General features: G+C 49.0%; 1 protein-coding gene across 2 annotated transcripts in view; it reads right to left on the bottom strand.

Annotated features, from left to right (window-relative positions):
- The window catches only part of NAGK (N-acetylglucosamine kinase), a 460,912-nt gene that overhangs the window by 371,316 nt on the left and 70,341 nt on the right, over positions 1 to 19,255 (bottom strand). For both annotated transcript variants that reach the window (XM_069632274.1, XM_069632275.1), the window contains exon 3: positions 9,791 to 9,889. In XM_069632274.1, the coding sequence (XP_069488375.1) occupies positions 9,791 to 9,889 (99 nt within the window). The remainder of the gene's footprint in view (positions 1 to 9,790; positions 9,890 to 19,255) is intronic.

Raw genomic sequence — 19,255 nt, 5'->3', positions numbered from 1 at the left:
CCCGTGTCTGTCGATCTGGGGGGGGGAACGGAATACAAAATGGGTGGTTCCCAATTTTTTGGTAAAGGGGGGTATCAGGCTCTTGTTGGGAGATTAAAGCAAAAAACAAGCACAAAGTGAGCCCAATTACCTCTCTCTATCTCCGCTTACAGAGACCGCAGTATTCTGTGTATCAGTTGTAAGCTACAATTAGTCTACACGACACAGGGGGGACAAAATGGCCAAAGGACAGAACAAAAGACTTTGTGGCATGGCCATTTTCGGCACTGGCCACAGTTTTGCGGTACGGTCCATAAAAACAAAGTAAAAATACTTTAAAAGTAAATTGCTGCCAGCAGTTACTCCTAGGCACACTTGTACAAACACCAATAAATCCATAGAGGGTGGCTAGGGCCATAAAACAAAAGGACCCCTATGCGCGGTTCTGGAAGGTACTTGGCACATAGATAAAAAGTTAAGAAATGGCAACATAGTCGAAGACTAAGGGAAACAGTTTCCCACTACTGACAGCCTGAAGACATGTCAGTTTCCCCATAACAAATGAGTGAAAGCCCAGAGGAGTGCAGCCCAGCGTTAGTTCTAAGGTAACTACAACTTGAAAGAGTATGTGAAAGAATGTCTTAATTAAGCAAAGCTTGTAGCGAGGAAGCTACCATCATGCTCCGCTCGAGTGTAGCCTTTGTGGCAAGTACTCTGTGTAACCTGCGGAGTACGTACAGAACGCAAGTCGTAACTAAACAAATATAGAGAAACAATCTTGTTACTATGAGGCTCAAACCATGTTTATCTTGAGGCATATGTGCGTAGGATAACTGCGCAAACAAAGCGGGGATCAAGCGGTTACGACCTTAAAGAGGCTCAACTATGCCACGCGAACCTCCACGCCATGGCTGTTCAGGACCAGCTGCTTGACACTGCTGTGGCTTGAACCAGCGTCTGTTGTGTGCATGCACTCTCATTCAAATGGATGCCTTTCTACCAAGTAGATGGTTGTTTGAGAAAAAGCTTACAGTGCAGCCACTATTCAAAAATCGAAAGTCAAAACAGTCCATACGTCCCTCGGGCACCTAAATGCAAAAATATATATCGGCCTGCAACTAATCTCCCATCATTTTTACCTACAGTAGCAATAGCTAGTGTGGATAAGTGCCAGTTTTGCCGGATAAGCATCATGCACAGATGTCATAGCCTTGGATCCATCATATATGGATTCCCTCCTCATCTGACCACAACCTCAGACCCTAATGGAGCTGCAGAGTTTCCTGGGATTCTACAACTACCACCAGAGGTTGATCGCAGAATTTGCCAACCACTTGAAACAATATCTGTTCACCCACAAGGGCAAGAGGAGTACCATTTGCTGCATGTAACATCAGAACAATCCCTGGGCCCCATTTGGTAAGAAATGGACTGACCATTGACAGCAGTCCTTCAAGGAGCTGAAGCGGATCCCTCCCCACAGCATTAATCCTGGCCTACACGGATCCTCATCTGCCTTACATCTTCCGTGAAGACACAAGACTGGAGGGAGTGGGGGCCGTCCTCTATAAGGAGACCAAAGGTGAAAAGAGTCCTATCGCTTTCGCCAGACAAGGCGTGCATGTGGTGGAACGATGATATGAAGTCCACAACTTGGAGTTGCTATTATTTATTTTGATAAAACATTTTATTTGTTTTGAACATAGGTAGTGGAGCTTACACCTTAAACACTACAAGGTAAACAAAACCAAGCCCATCCTTTAGTATAGTATATCTCACCCCCAACATATTCCCGACCATCGTTCAAAGCTTAAGTCAACTTGCATCTTCCCATTTCTGACAAATCTTTTTCGCTTTCCCAGGGCACTCCTTCAACATACAAATGTTCACATCCACTACCCATTGCGCAAAAAGTTGAACAACAGTGGCCCCCCACAGATTCGCTATGTTACGCTTACTTAATCTAGTGGTCGTCGAGAGAAATAGCTTCTCAAAGCGTGTTGTGTTCCCCCCTCTCAATACCCAGCAGCATCATCCTAGGATCCCTAGAGATGGTGTGGCCCAAGAACGCAGTCTGTTTATTACAATATTGTTGCCAGTACTCTTGAATCCGGGGGGACTCCCACAAGATATGAAAGAAGGTGCCCTCTTCCTGCAGGCAGCACAAACAGTTGGGATCGGTGGCGCGGTTCCATAGATACAATGCAACTCGCCGCTAGTACACCCCATGTAGGATTTTTAGCTGTATCATCCGGAGTCTGGCAGAAATCGGGTTCTCCCGCAGGCACAATGCAGTCAACCAGTCCTCTGGTTGTATAGGTCCAACATCCCCCTCCCATTTGAGTTTTAAGTTACAAAGTTCGGGTGTGGCAAAGGAGGATATGGCATTGTACATGACAGAGGTAATTTTATTGGATATATGTTCTAGAACTATATTCCTTTCTAGCGGTGCATACTCTGTCATAGTCGATAGCTTGGGGAGGTGTGTATGTATTGCATGCGCTATTTCGAGGTAGTGATAGTGTTCAGTAGTGGGGAGACCAAATCGTTCGGAGAGGTTCTCAAAGGAGGTCATTCTACCATTTATAATTACATCTCTGATTTTTCCAATTCCCACGGATATCCACGCTGGTAGTTTGCCTAGTTTGGGTAGATTGCGGTTTCCCCCATAGTGTTTGCACCGGGGTGACTTTTTTAGCTCAGCCAATATATTTGTGAGTGTCTCTCCATATGAATGCAATGTGAGCAGTCATTGTGTGGGGCAGAGGGGAATAAAGAAAACATAAGTGGAGATGCGCCTTGCATCGCGGTGATCTCTGCTTGAACGTTTTGCAGCTCTTTATCCCCATACATGAAATCATTGACCACCGCCATTTGGATAGCCCAATAATGGGATTACAGGTGTGGTAGCCCAATTCCGCCCTCCCAGATGGAACGTTGTAGTGTTTGTAACACGACTCTTGCGTTTCCTCTGCCCCATAGCAGTGTTCTAAGGGTGCTATCAATTTTGTGAAATTCCAGGTCTGGCATTCAGAGTGGGGCATTCTGAAGGATGTAGAGAAGGCACGGCGGAGCCAGCATTTTAAAGAGCGCAGCTCTCCCCAGTAATGTCAGCGGGAGCACCACCCAGTGTCGAACATCTACAATAAATCTCTATGTAATCGGGTGCAAGTTCCTGGTTACATATTCAGAGAGATTTGCCGTGATTTGGATTCCCAGATAGAGGAAATGTTCCAATTCAATGCGGTACGGGCACTGAGGAGGGATTGCTTGTGTCGCCCCTTTGAGTGGAACAAGGATGGCTTTGTTCCAGTTCACTCTTAGTCCGCTAAAGGACCCATATTGTTCAAGTATTTTTGTGACTTCTGGACAAGCGCGATCCAGATCCCATAAGTATACCAGAAGGTCATCTGCGTAAAGGGAGACTTTATCCTCCAAGCCCTCAGGCCAGAAAAAACCCTTCCACAAGGTTGTGTGGCATAACAGTATGGCAAAGGGTTCGATGATTAATGCGAAGAGTACTCAAGACAGGGGACACCCTTGTCGCATTCCCTTACTCCGTTGCTAAAACTTGTGAGGGCCACCCATTTACTCTAACTTCCGACACTGGCGATTCATACAGAAGTCAGACCCATCCCATAAAGGATTCCCCAAATCTCATTTGCAGCATGATTTCCCAAAGGGCCTCCCAGAAGACAGAGTCAAAAACCTTTTCAAAATCAATAGCTAGTAGTGCCAGGGGGTCTTGGAAGGTAGAAGCTCTGCGAATATTCATGCGTGTGGACCTTTGGGGTATGAATCCACACTGGTCTGGATGGACCAGTGAGGTTATTACCCTCTGCAGCCTGTTTACAAGCATGTTTGCCAAGACCTTTGGTACACTGTTGATTAAAGATATCGGTCTGTATGAGCTGCACCGCTCCGATGGTTTATCCGGTTTTGGGATGACAATTATATTGGCTTTGCGGAGATCAGGGGATAGGATACCTTGCTCTTTATAATGCAGAAACATCTTAAGTAGGTGCTGGGCCATCTCATTCCCTCCCAGTTTCTTCCATATGTCAATTGGGAACCTGATTGGTCTCGGAGGTTCCCGGGCTGCAATTGTGATATGGGCATCACAATTTCCTCCTTTGTAATATCGTTTTCCAGGAGTGTTTTTTGTGTTGGATCTAGACAGGGGAGTGACACCATCGAGCACCGTAGTGCTGATGGGTTCACTCTGGGGTTTGTATAGGTCAGCATAATAGTCCGCAAAACCCTCAGCAACATCGCGGTCCGACTGTAATAGCTCCAGTAGTGTTGTTCTAATTTCCCTGACATGCCAGTGACCAGCGTCCCTACGTTCCAGCCAAGCAAGCATTTTACCAGCCTTATCCCCAGTTTCGTACAGTCTCGTACGCATCTCTGAATGTGCTTGCATAGCGTTGTCTAGAGCCTCATTACAGAGGCGTTCCCTTTCCACTAAGAGGGATCAGTGCGTATCAGGCGACCCACTAGCTATGTGCTGCGCTTCATTTTGCAGAACTTCCTGCTCTGCCTCCACCAGAGTCTGCTGGCAAGCTTTCCTGTGAGCCGATGTCCAGGAGAGAATCTCACCCGGGAGGACAGGCTTATATGCTTCGCACAGTATTGCTGGGTTGTCCACCGTTCCGGTGTTGAACTCAAAGTATGTGGTAGTAGTCTCCAGGGTTGTATAATTGCTCTATGTGCGTCTATCGTTGAGGAAGAAATAATCTAGCCTTGAGAGAGAGGCGTGGACTCCAGAGGGATAAGAGTACCCACGTTCTGCCGGGTGCAGGTCCTGCCATATATCTTTCAGCCCAAGCGCTGAGGTAAAGGTGGTGAGTTTGGTGATTGCCTTAGGGTTCCTACCTCGCAGATGTGTGCGATCCAATGTTAGTCCCCACCCCCCCAATTACCCACATATCAGATGTGTGGGCCGTGATTACGGTGCAAAGTCTCAGATCAGTTCTGTTATTAGCAATGGTGTGGTATATACTGCTAGAGTTTTGTTTCATAGCATGCCTTGCAGTAACACAAATCTTCCTCCGGTGTCATGTACCACTTTAGACAATTTGAAGGGGAATCTCATATTCAGCAGTATCAGCACCCCCCCGTGAGCCTATGGAGACGCCAGCATGTAGTGCTATTCAATAGTTTGTGTGCCGGAATAGGTTGAAAGTTGTGCCTGCCAGGTGTGTTTACGTGAGGAGACCAATATCAGGGGTGTGCCTATTAAGGAATTGTGCAACTAGACGCTGTTTAATCCCATTGCCATTCCATGTCAGGAATTTCAGGGTCTTAACACTGTCTCCGGCCATTGCTATTTCGGTTGATCCATGTGTGTCTGTAAGTAGGGCAGTGCTGGGAGAGTACTTCGTGTATGAAAGTCGGATTGGTGGGTTGAGGGCACAAGATACGTATACACTCCAACCGGCAGTCTTGAGAACAAAGACAAAATTCACAAACTAACCCCGGTGCCCCCTCCCTATACTCCATCCCAACTTGAAGCATCTGTCGCCCGAACCTTATTGATAGGTGAAACCGTCAGCTATCAATTCTAAAACAAAAATCATACAACCTGCTCAGTCAACTATAACAAATGGGCAATCTCAGCTGTATAAGCAGTCACGTGTCGGTGGGGGTGCACCGGGACACGAAGCTGTGACTCATCTATGAGAGTCGTCACTTCAATGTTATTTCATAGCGTTGAGGTGCACCATTCAGTCGGTGCAGCTCTGGTCGGTGGCAGTCTCTGTCTGGTGTTTACGGTAGCATACCTTAGTCATTATCCATGGGTGGTGGGATTTCCGGTACCCGGTCTGGTGATAGCGGATATGGTAAAAGTCTTTCGGGTCTGATCTCGGATCGGTTATTCTTGTTTCTCTTGCTTGGTCTCCAGTCTCCCTCAAGAGGCTGTTCTGCCCATCTCCAAACCTCTTTAGGAACCGTGAAGTGCACAGTCGTGCCTTTTTGGTATATCTCAGTTGGGCGGGAAATAGAAGACCGTACTTGACATTCAGAGATTGCAGGCGCTTTTTGAGCTGATCAGAGGACTGTCTGGCGCGTTGTACCTCTCTAGTGTAGTCCGGAAAGAAGGCTAACCAGGATCCGTTGTAAGTGATTGTTACCTTGACTCTGGTCATCTGGAGCAGGGCATCACGATCCCTATAATTCAATAGTTTGGCTATTACTGTGTGCGGCGGCTGCCCGGGTGTGGGCCGTCCCGTCGGCATGCAGTGAGCCCGTTCAACAGAGAAGAAGTTGGAAAATGTCTTTGGTGTAAATATGTCCACGGGCCATTGAGAAATTGTTCTATTTTTGGGCCTTCTGTTTTTTCGGGTAGGCAAAAGATGCAGATGTTGTTGCGTCGTGCTCTATGCTCTCCCTCATCCAATCATTCCTCCAGTATTTTAAGAGGTGCCATCACACCGGACATTTGCTGACCCATTGTGCAGAGTCCATCCTCGCTCCCAAATATTCGGTTTTCCGCCTCCCCTGTACGAGACATCAATTTCTGGAGATCGAGACGAAGAAGAGACATCTGAACTAATCCCATCCATTTTCTTCCCCATAGAGGCACAGGAATTGGCTATGGCATTCATTACATCTTTTAGGAAAATGGTGTCCTCCCCCCTCTGTCATACCCTCAGATTGCATCTGCCCAGTGGAAGCAACTGTTGTGGGCGTTGCATGTTGCTCCATTTTGCTTTGGGTGGATGCCTTCTTAAGCTTGTCTTTGACCATAGTTGGGTGTTTGAGGTGGGTGAGCACTCAGAACTCTTGAAGAGGTTACCAGCGATTTGAAAGACGATGTGTGTCTAATCGTGGGCCTGTCGAGCCACGCAGGAGTCTAGATCTCGTTGCAAATGCCTCTGGTCCTTGCTGATTCCGATCTGGGAGGTCCAGTCACTCCGGAGATCTTTATTTGTGTCACCAGGTTGCTCCAGAGGTCCGGCTGAGGGGGCAGTCCCAACTTGGTGAGTACTCCAGGTAGCTCCCTGCCAAGGGTGTGCTAGATCGCACCAGTTATTCACGCCTCCTCACCTGCCACTCTACATTGTCAAATCCGGCCGTCGTCTGTTAAACTCATGGATCTGTATGGGTTGAGACTGTCAGGATGGATGAACGGGCCCCTACTACCAGTTAGATTTGTATACCACAGCGTACTCGGCCTGTGTGGTGTGGCTGGCCCCGATACAGGTCTCCTTGATCTTTTAAACCAGTGTTGGCATGAAATCAGGATGTTTGGTCAGAATATTGCTGGCAGCTATGGGAGCTATGAGAACTCACTTCCTCATAGACAGACTGCTGGCAATGCCCCTCAGAGTTGCTAGTATTGACGTGAGCCACTGCAAAGAAGTTCCGGCATTACCTCTACAGTGCCACTTTCAGAGGGATGGCAGATAAAACCCTCTGTGTTGAAGTCTGCGAAGCCGGATGCTAGTGGATATTGTCCAGATAAAATTTCAATTTGCAATACCGAACTATGTGCACTAATATATCCATGCCAGTTCTCACTCTTGGAAGTGAGAAATATATAGAATGCAATACCATGGCCTCTATTGTGCTGGACATGGCAGAAAATACCTCACATTTGCCTCCACTAGAATGTAGAGGTCTATAGAGACTATAGAGGTCCTAACTAGGCCGACGGATCCCTGCTGGTTCTGCAAAAGACCATAAGCGTTGCCCCTGCTCTGTGTCCACTCCCACTTGGCCAGGGATGATTTGCTGCCTACTGAACTCTACGGCTTCTCTCCATTCCATTTTAGCTGATGCTAAGGTATTGGGGCAGGAACTGGATTTGTAAGGGAATTTCAGTATTCCATTATACTCCAAATTCTGCCACTCAAATAGCATGGAAGTGGTTGTTCTACGCGTAACACAGACCTGAATGTGTGATCTGGTGCAGTGTCGAACAAATAGGGGAGTGGAGGGGTTATGTGAACACCATTACATCAGATTTGTACAACGGGTTTGTTTGTCTAAGAACAGACATGTTTCTGCTGTGCATTTAGCATTCCAATTTTCGAACGGATCCATTAATGCATCTTTGCTGCACAGCAATAATGCTAAAGTATAGACCAGACCATAATATTAATGAAATGCTGCTCAGAGTGCTTTCTAAAATCATTTTAAGCAGCACAAATGTGCTTTAAAAATCGATTCTTTATCTTGATTGGGAAGCGGAAGTGGGGGCCCCGATGGAAGATGGGATGTGGGAACGTGCCCTGGGATATCACAAGAAGGTGTCAAGAAATGCCAGACTAAAACAAATACAGTTGTATATAATGCATAGAGCATATATGACCCCCCTGAGGATATCCAAGTTCGAAAATGCTGGGCGACAAGCATGTCCAAAGTGCGACATGGAAAACGCTGACATGACACACGTTTTGGTCATGCCCAGTAATTGAGTGTTTCTGGGGGGGAGGGGGAAGTGGCACAAAAACTAGCAGAGAAGGGGGTCACGGTCGCCATAGACACGGCCTGGGCCTGCTTGCTGGGAGGGTTCCCCAGACCACGGAAATTTAAACATGTTGGGAAACTGAAAGATTTAGCGTACGTGCTCGCAAAACGGAGGATTGCCATGGGATGGAAGAAGTGTCACAAACCACTGGTGGAAGTGTGGTGGAAGGGGTTGCAGAAATGGGCAGAGGCTGAAACTATGGTATGGCAAGAGGCGAGCAGCATGAGTGGGGAGGATAAGGCGGGGGCCCTGTTGGCATGGAGACTTCTAATAGCAGAATTGTTCGGATCTATATTGGGTCCAACAGATTCCGAGGGAAGTGAGACCTTGCCACGTATAGCAGACACTGAATGCGAAGAACAAATGGGCTCATAAAGGAGGGTGGGATTGGGGAAGCAGTGGTCAATTTTTTTTTTTTTTAAAGGAAAAACGAAATCGTGTTTAATGGAACTGTTGTAAATTGCACTGCGTGTTGGGTTTTGTATTGTTGTTTGTTGTGATTAAAATCAATAAAAAAGAATTTTTTTTTAAAATTAATGGAAAAATTGATTCTTTATCTATATTCTTGAAAAACTACTTGATTGGGAAATTCTATCTTCCCCACTCAAAAAGCATCAATTGTTCACAAAGATAGTGTGCAGCCTAGGGTGAGCATGCACTATATTTTATCTGAAGGATAACAGAGGGAGTGTGGCCTAGGGGAAACGTTGACAATTTTGAGTCAGCAGACCTGGCTGCTAACTCCAGCTTCAGTATTTAGGCAATAATGTGTGATCCTGTGCAGAACAGCTATTCACCCTGTGTCTTAGTAACATAACTGCTATAAATGGGAGAGCTTATAAACAGGCTGGACACAAGCGTTAAACAAGGCATTTCAATTCATAAATGGAACTTTCTGTTCAGCCTATAAATGCCTAGGTGTAATTCAATTTGCGACTTTGCACTATAGAGATTCCCCAATACACTGACAAGACTCACAAATTTGTGAGTCCCACTTCCAAGCGGGAATGGGGCTAATGAGGGTAAAGAAATAATACCTTTAAAAACAAAACATTTCTATCAATTCTCAGACATTTGTAAACTCGTTACTTTCGTACCTACTTTCATGCAATTGTATACGTTATCTAGTTAAGCATGGTTAGTTAAAACAACTCATCTTTGCGTTTTGGGGTCTGTCTATTACCAGGTTATATAATGCAGGTGCAAAGTCTACTTGGGCTTGTGCCAATATTACCATGGTGGCACCAATCCTGTAGGAGGCCTACTTAGGCACCTAGCAACTCTACAAAATACACAAAAAACAGACAGACCTACGATATGGTTTTATTATCTCACCAGTGACTTGAGTGGGGTATGGGGGTCCAGCCCGGCCTTCTCCTTTGCCTCCGTGACCATTTCATTGATGGTTGACAAGCACTTCTCAGACCCAACAAGCTACAGAAAGAAGAGCGATAGACAATAATATTATTTACAAAGTACCAGGTAAGTTAATTTTCCTTTACTTTTCTGATCAAAAGGGACAATGAAACGCAAACAACTTACTTGCTTCTCTACAAACATCACCATAAATTGTCTCACAAGTCATAGACAAATAAAATTCTGTTAAACCTCTGCTACGCTTGTTCACGTTCTTTCTGGCAACTAGGGGCATGGCATTTTAGTGGGGAGCATAGCCACATATTAGTTAATAGTAATAATCAATAAGTACTGTGGCAAAATATTTTCTCATATACTTTTTCTAAACTAGAAAGAACAAGAATTGGCTGTCATTTGACATTCATTTTTTCATTGCTTCTACAGCTAGAAAATGAACCAACTCCGAAATAATAATATATCAAGCAGAGGCAGTAAACCACTGCATGGCATGATGTAAAAGAGAATATATTGAGGATGTTGAGAGCCCCTTGAAGGAAGGAACAAGTTACTTACCTGTAACTGTTGTTCTCCAGCATGGGTCTGGCATGGATTCACATTATCATGAATATTCCCCGTCGTCAGGCTGGGAATCCTCGGTAAAGAAAAAAATCAGTATCAGTTTCGTTTCTGATCTGTCTTTCGTAGTAGTAACCAATCACTGATCTCTGCGTCATACTGACCACAGCCAATGACTGCCCTCTACCTAAGCCCTGCCTCTGGCAGCCATCTTCAGATTTGGTAGCACGTGAAGAGGCAGTATGACCAAGTGTAGAGCCGTAGAGGGGTAGGCGGGAGGGTTTGCATGTGAATCCATGCTAGACCCATGCTGGAGAACAACAGTTACAGGTAAGTAACTTGTTCCTTCTCCAGCATGGGGTCTGGCATGGATTCACATGCTCATGAATACAAGAATACATAGCAGTACACACATGCACAACCACGGGGGGGTGGCAAAAGGCTCAACATTAAGCAATACAAAAAAACTCAACATTAAGCATCTCTTACCTCCTCACCAGGCTCACCTTAAGCGAACAGGTTGCGCAGCACTGTTTGGCCGACCCTGGAATCCCGATCGACGCAGTAGAATCTCGTGAAGGTGTGCGTCAACCTCCACGTAGCAGCCCTGCAGATGTCCAGCAGGGGCACATCAGATAGGAACGCCGTAGTGGCAGCGATCGCTCTGGTCGAATGGGCTCTCGGACGGCCTGGCAGCGGTCGGTTAGCCAACCGGTGGCAGTGCATGATGCAGCCGGAGAGCCATCTGGAAATAGAAGACTTCGAGAGAGCCTTCCCTTGATTCACAGGTCCAAAGTTCACGAACAGCTGTGATGTCCTCCGGAAACTCTTCGTGCGGTCCACGTAGAACTTCAGCGCTTTAGCCACATCCAGCGAGTGCAAAGTCCTCTAGGCCGGCGACGAAGGAGACGGGAAGAAAACAGGTAACACCAAGGGCTCGTTAATATGGAAGTCCGACGGCACCTTGGGCATAAAGGAGGGGTGCGTCCTAAGCACCACCCTTGAGGCATGGAAAGTCAAGTACGGTGGTTTGCAGGATAGGGCCTGGATCTCTCCCACTCGTCGTGCAGAGGTAATGGCCACCAGGAATGCAGTCTTCCACGACACAAACTTCATCGGTGCGGAGTGCATCGGCTCAAATGGAGGCCCCATGAGCCTGGTCAGCACCACGTTAAGTTCCCACGCCGGGGCCGGGGCCTTCACCGGCGGGAACGACCGGAACAGTCCCTTCATAAACTCCTTTACCAGTCGATGGGACCACAGGGACGTCCGTCCTGTGGTTCTGGTATATCTGGAGATCGCCGCCAGATGAATCTTAATGGAGGCATGGGCTAGCCCAGCCTTTGCCAGCGATAGCAGGTACGGCAGCACTTGAGGGGCCGTAATCCATAGGGGGTTGATCTTCTGTGCTCGGCACCAGACAGAGAACCTCTTCCACTTATGACCGTAGCATTTGAGAGTCGAGGACGCCCTGGCCTTTGCAAGAACCTCTCTGCAATCGGCCGGTAAATCGTAGCCTCCAAACTCTAGCGCTGCAGGAGCCAAGCCTGCAGGTTCAGCGGCGCCGGGTCGTGGTGGAAGATGGCGCCTCCTTCTCTGCAGAGAAGGTCCGCGTCCGCCGATAGCTTGATGGGAGGGGACGTTGACAAGTCCAGAAGGTCCGGGAGCCAGATCTGCCTCGGCCACGCCGGTGCGACGAGGATCATCCTGCACCGGGACCTCTTGAGCTGGCTGATGAGTCGAAGCAGCAACGGCAACGGAGGGAACGCATACAGGTATAGGCCGTCCCAGGGGAACGAGAACGCATCGCCCATGCTTCTCGGCTGGGGAAACCTGCTGGCGAACCTCTTGCACTTCGAGTTCGTCGCTGTTGCGAACAGGTCGATTTGGGGTTTGCCCCATCGTCAGAAGAGTTGATCCACCTGACCCTGGCGCAGTTCCCACTCGTGACACGCGCGCAGCTCCCTGCTGAGCGAGTCGGCGATGGTGTTGCTTTCTCCTGCCAGGTGGAAGGGAACCAGGAACATCCCCTGGGAGACCGCCCAGTGCCACAGATCCTGTGCCTCCTTGGATAGGGCTGGGGATCTGGTGCCTCCCTGCTTCCGTATGTAAAACATTGTCGTGGTGTTGTCCGTGAAAGTCCGCACCACCTTGACCTTGAGCGACGGGAAGAACGATTTGAGAGCCCAGAACACGGCTGGAGTTCCAGGACGTTGATGTGCAGGAGCCTCTCCTCCGGGAGCCAGAGGCCTCTTGCGTGGAGATCTCCGGTGTGGGCGCCCCAACCTTCCAGGGAGGCGTCCATCGTCACCGTCTCCTGGTACGCCAGTGTCTGAAAGTCCTTGCCCGCCGTGAGGTGCGCTGGAACGCCCCACCACTGAATCGCCCGCCGGAACACCTCGTTGAGAGGGACCCTGTCTTCGAAGGTGCCCGTCACCTGCATCCAACGGGCGTCGAGAAATTCTTGAGGAGGGCGCATCCGTAGCCTGCAGAGGCGCACCAGGTAGATGCAAGAGGACATCATCCCCAGGAGGGACTTGATGGACCTCACCCTGGCCACGTCCGTGGCTAGCAGGCGCTGCACTTTGCCCAGAATGGTCTTTGTCTGTTCTTCCGACGGGGCCGCCAGGAGCCTCACTGTATCGAGCTTCGCTCCCAGAAACAGGGCCACCTGCGACGGCACCAGGTGGGACTTTGGGTAGTTTATGGCGAATCCCAGGTCTGTGAGTAGTTGGACGGTCCTCGCAGTGTGTTCGACGGCGAGTTCCCTCGTCCTTGAGCGGATGAGCCAGTCGTCCAGGTAGGGGTAGACGTGAATCCCCTGTAGGCGCAGCCGCGCCGCCACTGGTGTTAGGCACTTGGTAAAGATCCTGGGGGCCGACTTCAATCCGAACGGCAGTGCTCTGAATTGGTAGTGGCGTCCCAGGACGACGAACCTGAGGAACTTTCGGTGACTTTTGAGGATGGGAACGTGGAAGTATGCATCCTCCAGGTCCGACGACGATAGAAAGTCGCCTTCCTCCAGCTGTCCCAGTATGTGCTGGAGGGTGACCATCCTGAACTTTTGTGATCTGATATATTTGTTCAAACGACGAAGGTCAAGGATGGGGCACCAGCCGCCCGTCTTCTTCCTGACAAGGAAGTACCTTGAGTACACCCTGGAGCCCCAGAGCCTCTTGGGGACAAGCTCGATGGCGCCTTTCCTGAGCATCGCCCGTACTTCCAACAGCAGTTGCAGGACGTGATTTTCCTTCCTGGCCACCGGTGGAACGTGAGGGCACTTCTTCAGGAATTCGATAGAGTGTCCTCTTGCCAGGGGTATCCAGCACCCAACGGTCGGTGGAGATGTACTTCCACACGCCGACAAAATTCGTCAGCCGGCCTCCCACCGGGGTGCTTCGGTGGGGGCCCGAGACCACGGCCGGTTCAGTCCTGCTTGGAGGTGGTGGCCTTGCCGCCCTGGGCACCTTGCCGACGGCGGCGAGGCGCTCCCTGCTTGCCGCGACCCCTGTAGGCCTCCTGAGATGAGGAGCATGCCGCCTGGCGGTAGGACGACGAGCCACCGCTGGATCCCTTGGAGGCACCCTGTCTGCCTCCGGAGCTCCGAAAGGGCCGTCCTTGCTGAAGGGCTCCTAGGGCGCGGGCCGTCTTCGTGTCCGTTTTTATGGCTTGGAGGGATTCGTCCACCGCCTTCCCGAACAAGTTGCTGCCGTCGAACGGCATGTCCAACACCCTGGTCTGGACGTCTTGACGGAAGTCGGTCGCCCAGAGCCAACCCCGTCGTCGTAGGCAAACACTGTTGCCCAGCTGGCGGAACCCGGTATCAGCAATATCGGTTGCCACCGTTATGGCGTGGTCCGACGCCACCTCGCCCTCTTGCAGTATTTCCAGGGCCTCGGACCTCTTGTCGTCCGGCAGGAAGTCCAATATGGGGGCCAGTTTAAACCAGAGCTCCCTGTCGTAACGGGCCACGATCGCCAGGGCGTTGGCCGCTTTGATCGTCGTCGCCGCCGACGAAATGACCCGCTGCCCCATGGCGTCCAACTTCTTTCCCTCGCCGTCCGGCGGGGAATTCGACGTCGAGGCTCCTGACCCCACCGCTTTCTTCTTCGCCGCCGCCGAGACGACCGAGTCTGGCGTTGGCTGGGCCCTGAGGCACAGGGGAGCGGTTTCGGGGACCCGGTACTACTTCTCGTACCGGTCCCGTTTGGCTGGTGCCGTGGAGGGGTTTTTGAGAACCGACAGGCCCTCCTCCCAGATGTCATCGATTAGGGGAACCGCGATGACCGTCTTCCTCTTGGCCTACCGGCGCTGATAGAGGAAACCTTCCTTTTTCTGCTCCTCCGGGCAGAGCTGGAACAATTCGGACGCCCTGGCGATCATGGCGTGGAATGAGCCAATCTCGTCGGGCGGCGAGGCCCGTGCGACAGGATACGGGAGACCCGTTCCGTCGTCGTCGCCCTCAGAACCCATCGTCGAGCCCAACGCACCGTCATCTCCCGACTCGTGGGAGGATGAGGAGGGAACTGTAGACCTTACGGGGGCGAGCAGAGGAGAGGGTTGGGTCCTCCGTCGTTTGTTCCGAGGACTTCCCGACAGGCCAGGTTGCGGGTCCTCCGGCCTGGGCCGTGAGAATCTCGTCCTTATCTCAGAGCATAAGGACTGGATGGCAGACAAAATGGCCGCCGAGCCATCCTGAGGCCTAGGATCTGGCTGCGCCGGAAGGGAAGGCCGCTCTTCCTCACCATCGTCTTCTTCCTCGGTTATCTCCCGAGGATCTTCCTGACGGGATCGAACCTTCTCGAATTGGACTTCGAGGTTCCTCACGGCCTCGGTCAGTTCCTCCTCCGAGGCTGACTCTGAGCTTGAGGAGGCCACCGTGCCCCCCCTCGCTTCTTCCATCATGGCGGCCACGACGATGGGCTGAAAAGAGGATTCCCTCCTTGGCAGCAGGGAAACTCTAGTCCCGGAGGCAGTCTCCGCTGGCGGTGTCTCTGCCGGCTTGGCCAGAGTCGCCGCGATAGCCCCGATAGAGGCCTTCGCCTGCTGGGTAGGGGCCTTCACCACCTTAGGTGCGTCCCGGGCCTTCTTCGGGGGAGGGGCGACGCCTCGCTCCCCCTCTTCCGAGATCGGACGGGGCTTCTCCCGAAGCTTACCCGGGGTCTCGGACTTTCTCTTCCCCGAACCGGAGCGTTGGCTCGTGGTTGACGGTGCCGGGGAAGGTGCACCCTGCCTGGCGACCGAAGAGCCCGACCTTTCGGTGCTCCCGGAGCCAGCGGACTCGGGGCGCTTGGCCTGGTGTTGGGCCCCTGTCGCCGGGGCGCCCGCACAGGACTTAGAAGCCCGCTCGGACCCTTTCTTCTTCTTCTCACCCGTTGAGCCCTTCTCCAACCAGCTTGCGAGACGGGATCGATGGTCCCTCATGGTCCGCTCCGACAAGTTCTTGCAGAACTGGCAGTCCTTCTCTACATGAGTCTTGTCCCCATGAAGACAGTAGAGGCATCGCGGATGTTCGTCTTCCTTAAACACATTCTGCAGCCCGCATCCAGGGCAGCTGCGAAACAGCTTGGGTCCGGGCGACAAACTCGTATCCTGGGCCATCTCGAAGTAGGACGCGAATCTTCTGGAATCCTCCAAGAAGTTGATTCGATGAAATCTTCACCCTTGAGGGGCGTAGGAAAATCCTGCAACGGGTAGCTGTTAACGGGAGTAGAAACAGTGGAGCTTGAGGCTCGATTAACCGAAAAAATGTGAAAATTCACCTGAAAAAGCGCAAAACACGCAGTAAAAGCTCGAGAGCTAAGCACGAGGACTCCCAACACTTGAACGTGCGGTAAAAATCTGAAGATGGCTGCCAGAGGCGGGTCTTAGGTAGAGGGCAGTCATTGGCTGTGGTCAGTGTGACGCAGAGATCAGTGATTGGTTACTACTACGAAAGACAGGACAGAAACGAAACTGATACTGATTTTTTCTTACCGAGGATTCCCAGCCGGACGACGGGGACTATTCATGAGCATGTGAATCCATGCCAGACCCCATGCTGGAGAACTCTTCAACTTCTCTGGACTAAATGCCATATTTCTGTTCGCAATGTAGTGTTTGCGTCCTTTTTCAGGGACGGGTACCTTGGATGCACTGCTGACCCAACATTGTTGTTCTCCTATAGGTTCCAGGATTCAAGAAATTAGATCACAATGAGTTTTATGCGGAGTGAGGGGGGGTTCTATTGTGGGGTTTAATATCAAATTTCATTGGCGTATTGCAAAAAGGAACGAAAATTGAATAAGTAGAGGGTTCGTCTTATACGAGCCAAATATCCCAAGACTACTCTTCTTATTGTACTGTAAAATGTTCTCAAGAATTTAAAAATTGGTTAAAACATTATAGGTGAACATGCATAACTCGAAAAGGAAATGTGGAGGGTTATACACCGAAAGGATTCCTGTGACTTTTGGCCTTCAATTAATGAAGATTATACTAAGAAACAAATCAACCCTATTGACTGAAAATAACCCACTATCTGTCTAAGTAGAAGATACTGTTTGCCGATATCTAACCAGGGTTCAGCATTAATAATTAAGCAAAATGGCAGGAGTAGTGTTCTGAAACTAAGATAATGCAAAGTCGTCCCATCACCAAGGCTCAGACATTGTCTGGGTTTGTGTTGAGAAGGGAACATCATTTTATGAACCTGAATCCTGTACCTACTATTCCAGTTTATCATTGTAACAGGTAGGATTCCTGTGCACTGGTGAAAGGATGTTCTGATCCCAATTCATAAAAAAAGCGATCACTTAACGCTGTTAACGAACTGAAATCATCTTATTCTGAAATACAAGACTAATCGCGTAAGTCAAAGCAAATCACCATTGTATGTGGCCTTTCTGGATTTTAGATCTGCATTTGATAAGGTGAAAAGAAATTGCCTGTGGAATAAAATACAAAATAAAGGCATTGATTCAGATATTGCGACATTGAAAAAAGCCCTTCAGAGTGCCGCAGTAGTACGGGTACGTCTATATTTCTTGGGTCATAGCTCAAATGGCATTTCATCCAATATGGGTGTGTAGCAGGGTTGCATGTTGGCGCCTTTCTCGATTAATCTCCACCTTTGAGATTTAGATGTTGGCATGATGGAGCCAATGAGTTTCCTCCAACATTGGAATTCCATAAATTACAATGGCTTAGATATGCAGAGGACTTTTTGTTGTTAGATCATACCCCAATAGGACTGCAACATTCTCTGAAGATAGTTTATGGTTAAGACTGCAAATAACACCCCAAATACGAATATGATTTTTATGACCCGTTACCTATTGAAATCGAATTTTGTATGGAAACCGGGTCCTGAGTCAGTAAAGTTGGTTCAAGAACTAACAAATATGCCACCCAACGAGAAAGTGTAAATAAAAGGATACCAACAATTGCAGCATTAAAAAAGGGTTCCATATTAGACACAGTGGGTTTTCTCTTACTCCCGTCAAGATAGCGTACAACCAGACGATTATGCCCACAGTGCAAAGTGTACATTCACCATTAGCAATTGATTAGTGATTATTGACTCTTGGTGAGCAAAAAACGGAGTGCTACCTGTATGAAGTGAGTTGGTGAGAGAATTTTGATGACTCGCTAGTAGCTTAGACCTTGATGTTTTCCCGCTGTTCTACCTATGGTGTTAAATAGAGTTAGGTGAACTCCTAACTTGGATTGAGGCAATAGAGCCCACATTTTGGAAATCTATTTTAATTCTCGGAAATGCTGTTCACTTTCAATAGTTGGGGTTAGACTCATTAAGAACGCTGATGAAGATTCGTAGTGCTTGTTTTTTTAATGAAAATTATATCTGCTAATGCTTGGTTTCTGCTGTATTTTGTAAACGCTGTTTAGTCTCTAATCCCCTTCAGAAAAACAAAGACAGTATTATGAATTTTTTTGAAAAGATAGATATTATATAACATATATTCCAATTCCTGAGACTCTTTCAGCAAACACCCACTCTCTATACTGTAACAGGGCTGTGTGTTGGCCCAATTCTCTACTGTCTATGTATTAATGTCATCAGAGGAATTGCTGGCGACTAGCCTTGATCCACCTAAGCTGGGACAGGATAGTTTTCCAGCACTCTTCTATGCTGACAACGTAGTTCTTTTATCTACAACCCCTATGGGGCTGAAACCCAATTTGAACATCTTTAGGGAGAAATTTCTATAACTGTCTAGGACATTGAACCTTGAGAAAAGAAAGGCTATGGTCTTTAAGAACCAGAGAAAGATCAAACTGACCATCACCCTAGGTGAAAATGTGTTAGAGCAGGTGCAGCATTACGACTACTTGGGGATTAGATTCTCTGAGGATCTATCATGATCAGCACACCTTGTCAAGACCACAGCGACCCTGGAAAAATACAGTGGGGAAATACACTGTCTTTATAAAAAACTGGGAAGGGGCAGTTTCCCAGCTATTAAATTGCACCAAGAACAGGACATGGCTGCGGCTTTGCAAGTGGCAGAACTGTGGATCTATTGTCCTTCTCCGGTGTTTAGTCTGGTGGAAAATGGCTTCCTCAGGAGCTTAATAATACAATCTAGGGGAGCCCCAATGGCTAGCATACGGAGGGAGCATTACCTAAAGCCTATAGCTACTGAGCTGTTGTTGTATTGGACAAGGCTCTATTGTACCCCGAACCTGCCAAATACAGAGAAGCAATGATTTGCTTGAGATCTACATCGGGATCTGGTTCTTTTCCATGACTACGATTTGTCAAGAGAGGTTTTGAGAAAATAGGTCAGGGACACCTTCGGACAAGCCCAGCGGATATAACTCTGAGATAAAAGGCCACCTGAAAACCATGCGTCAGGAAGCTATAAT

Source organism: Ambystoma mexicanum, chromosome 6q (genome assembly GCF_040938575.1).
Source record: "Ambystoma mexicanum isolate Mex_15411 chromosome 6q, UKY_AmexF1_1, whole genome shotgun sequence".
In the NCBI taxonomy this organism is placed as follows: Eukaryota; Metazoa; Chordata; class Amphibia; order Caudata; family Ambystomatidae; genus Ambystoma; species Ambystoma mexicanum.
This window is presented reverse-complemented; position numbering and strand designations above follow the sequence as displayed.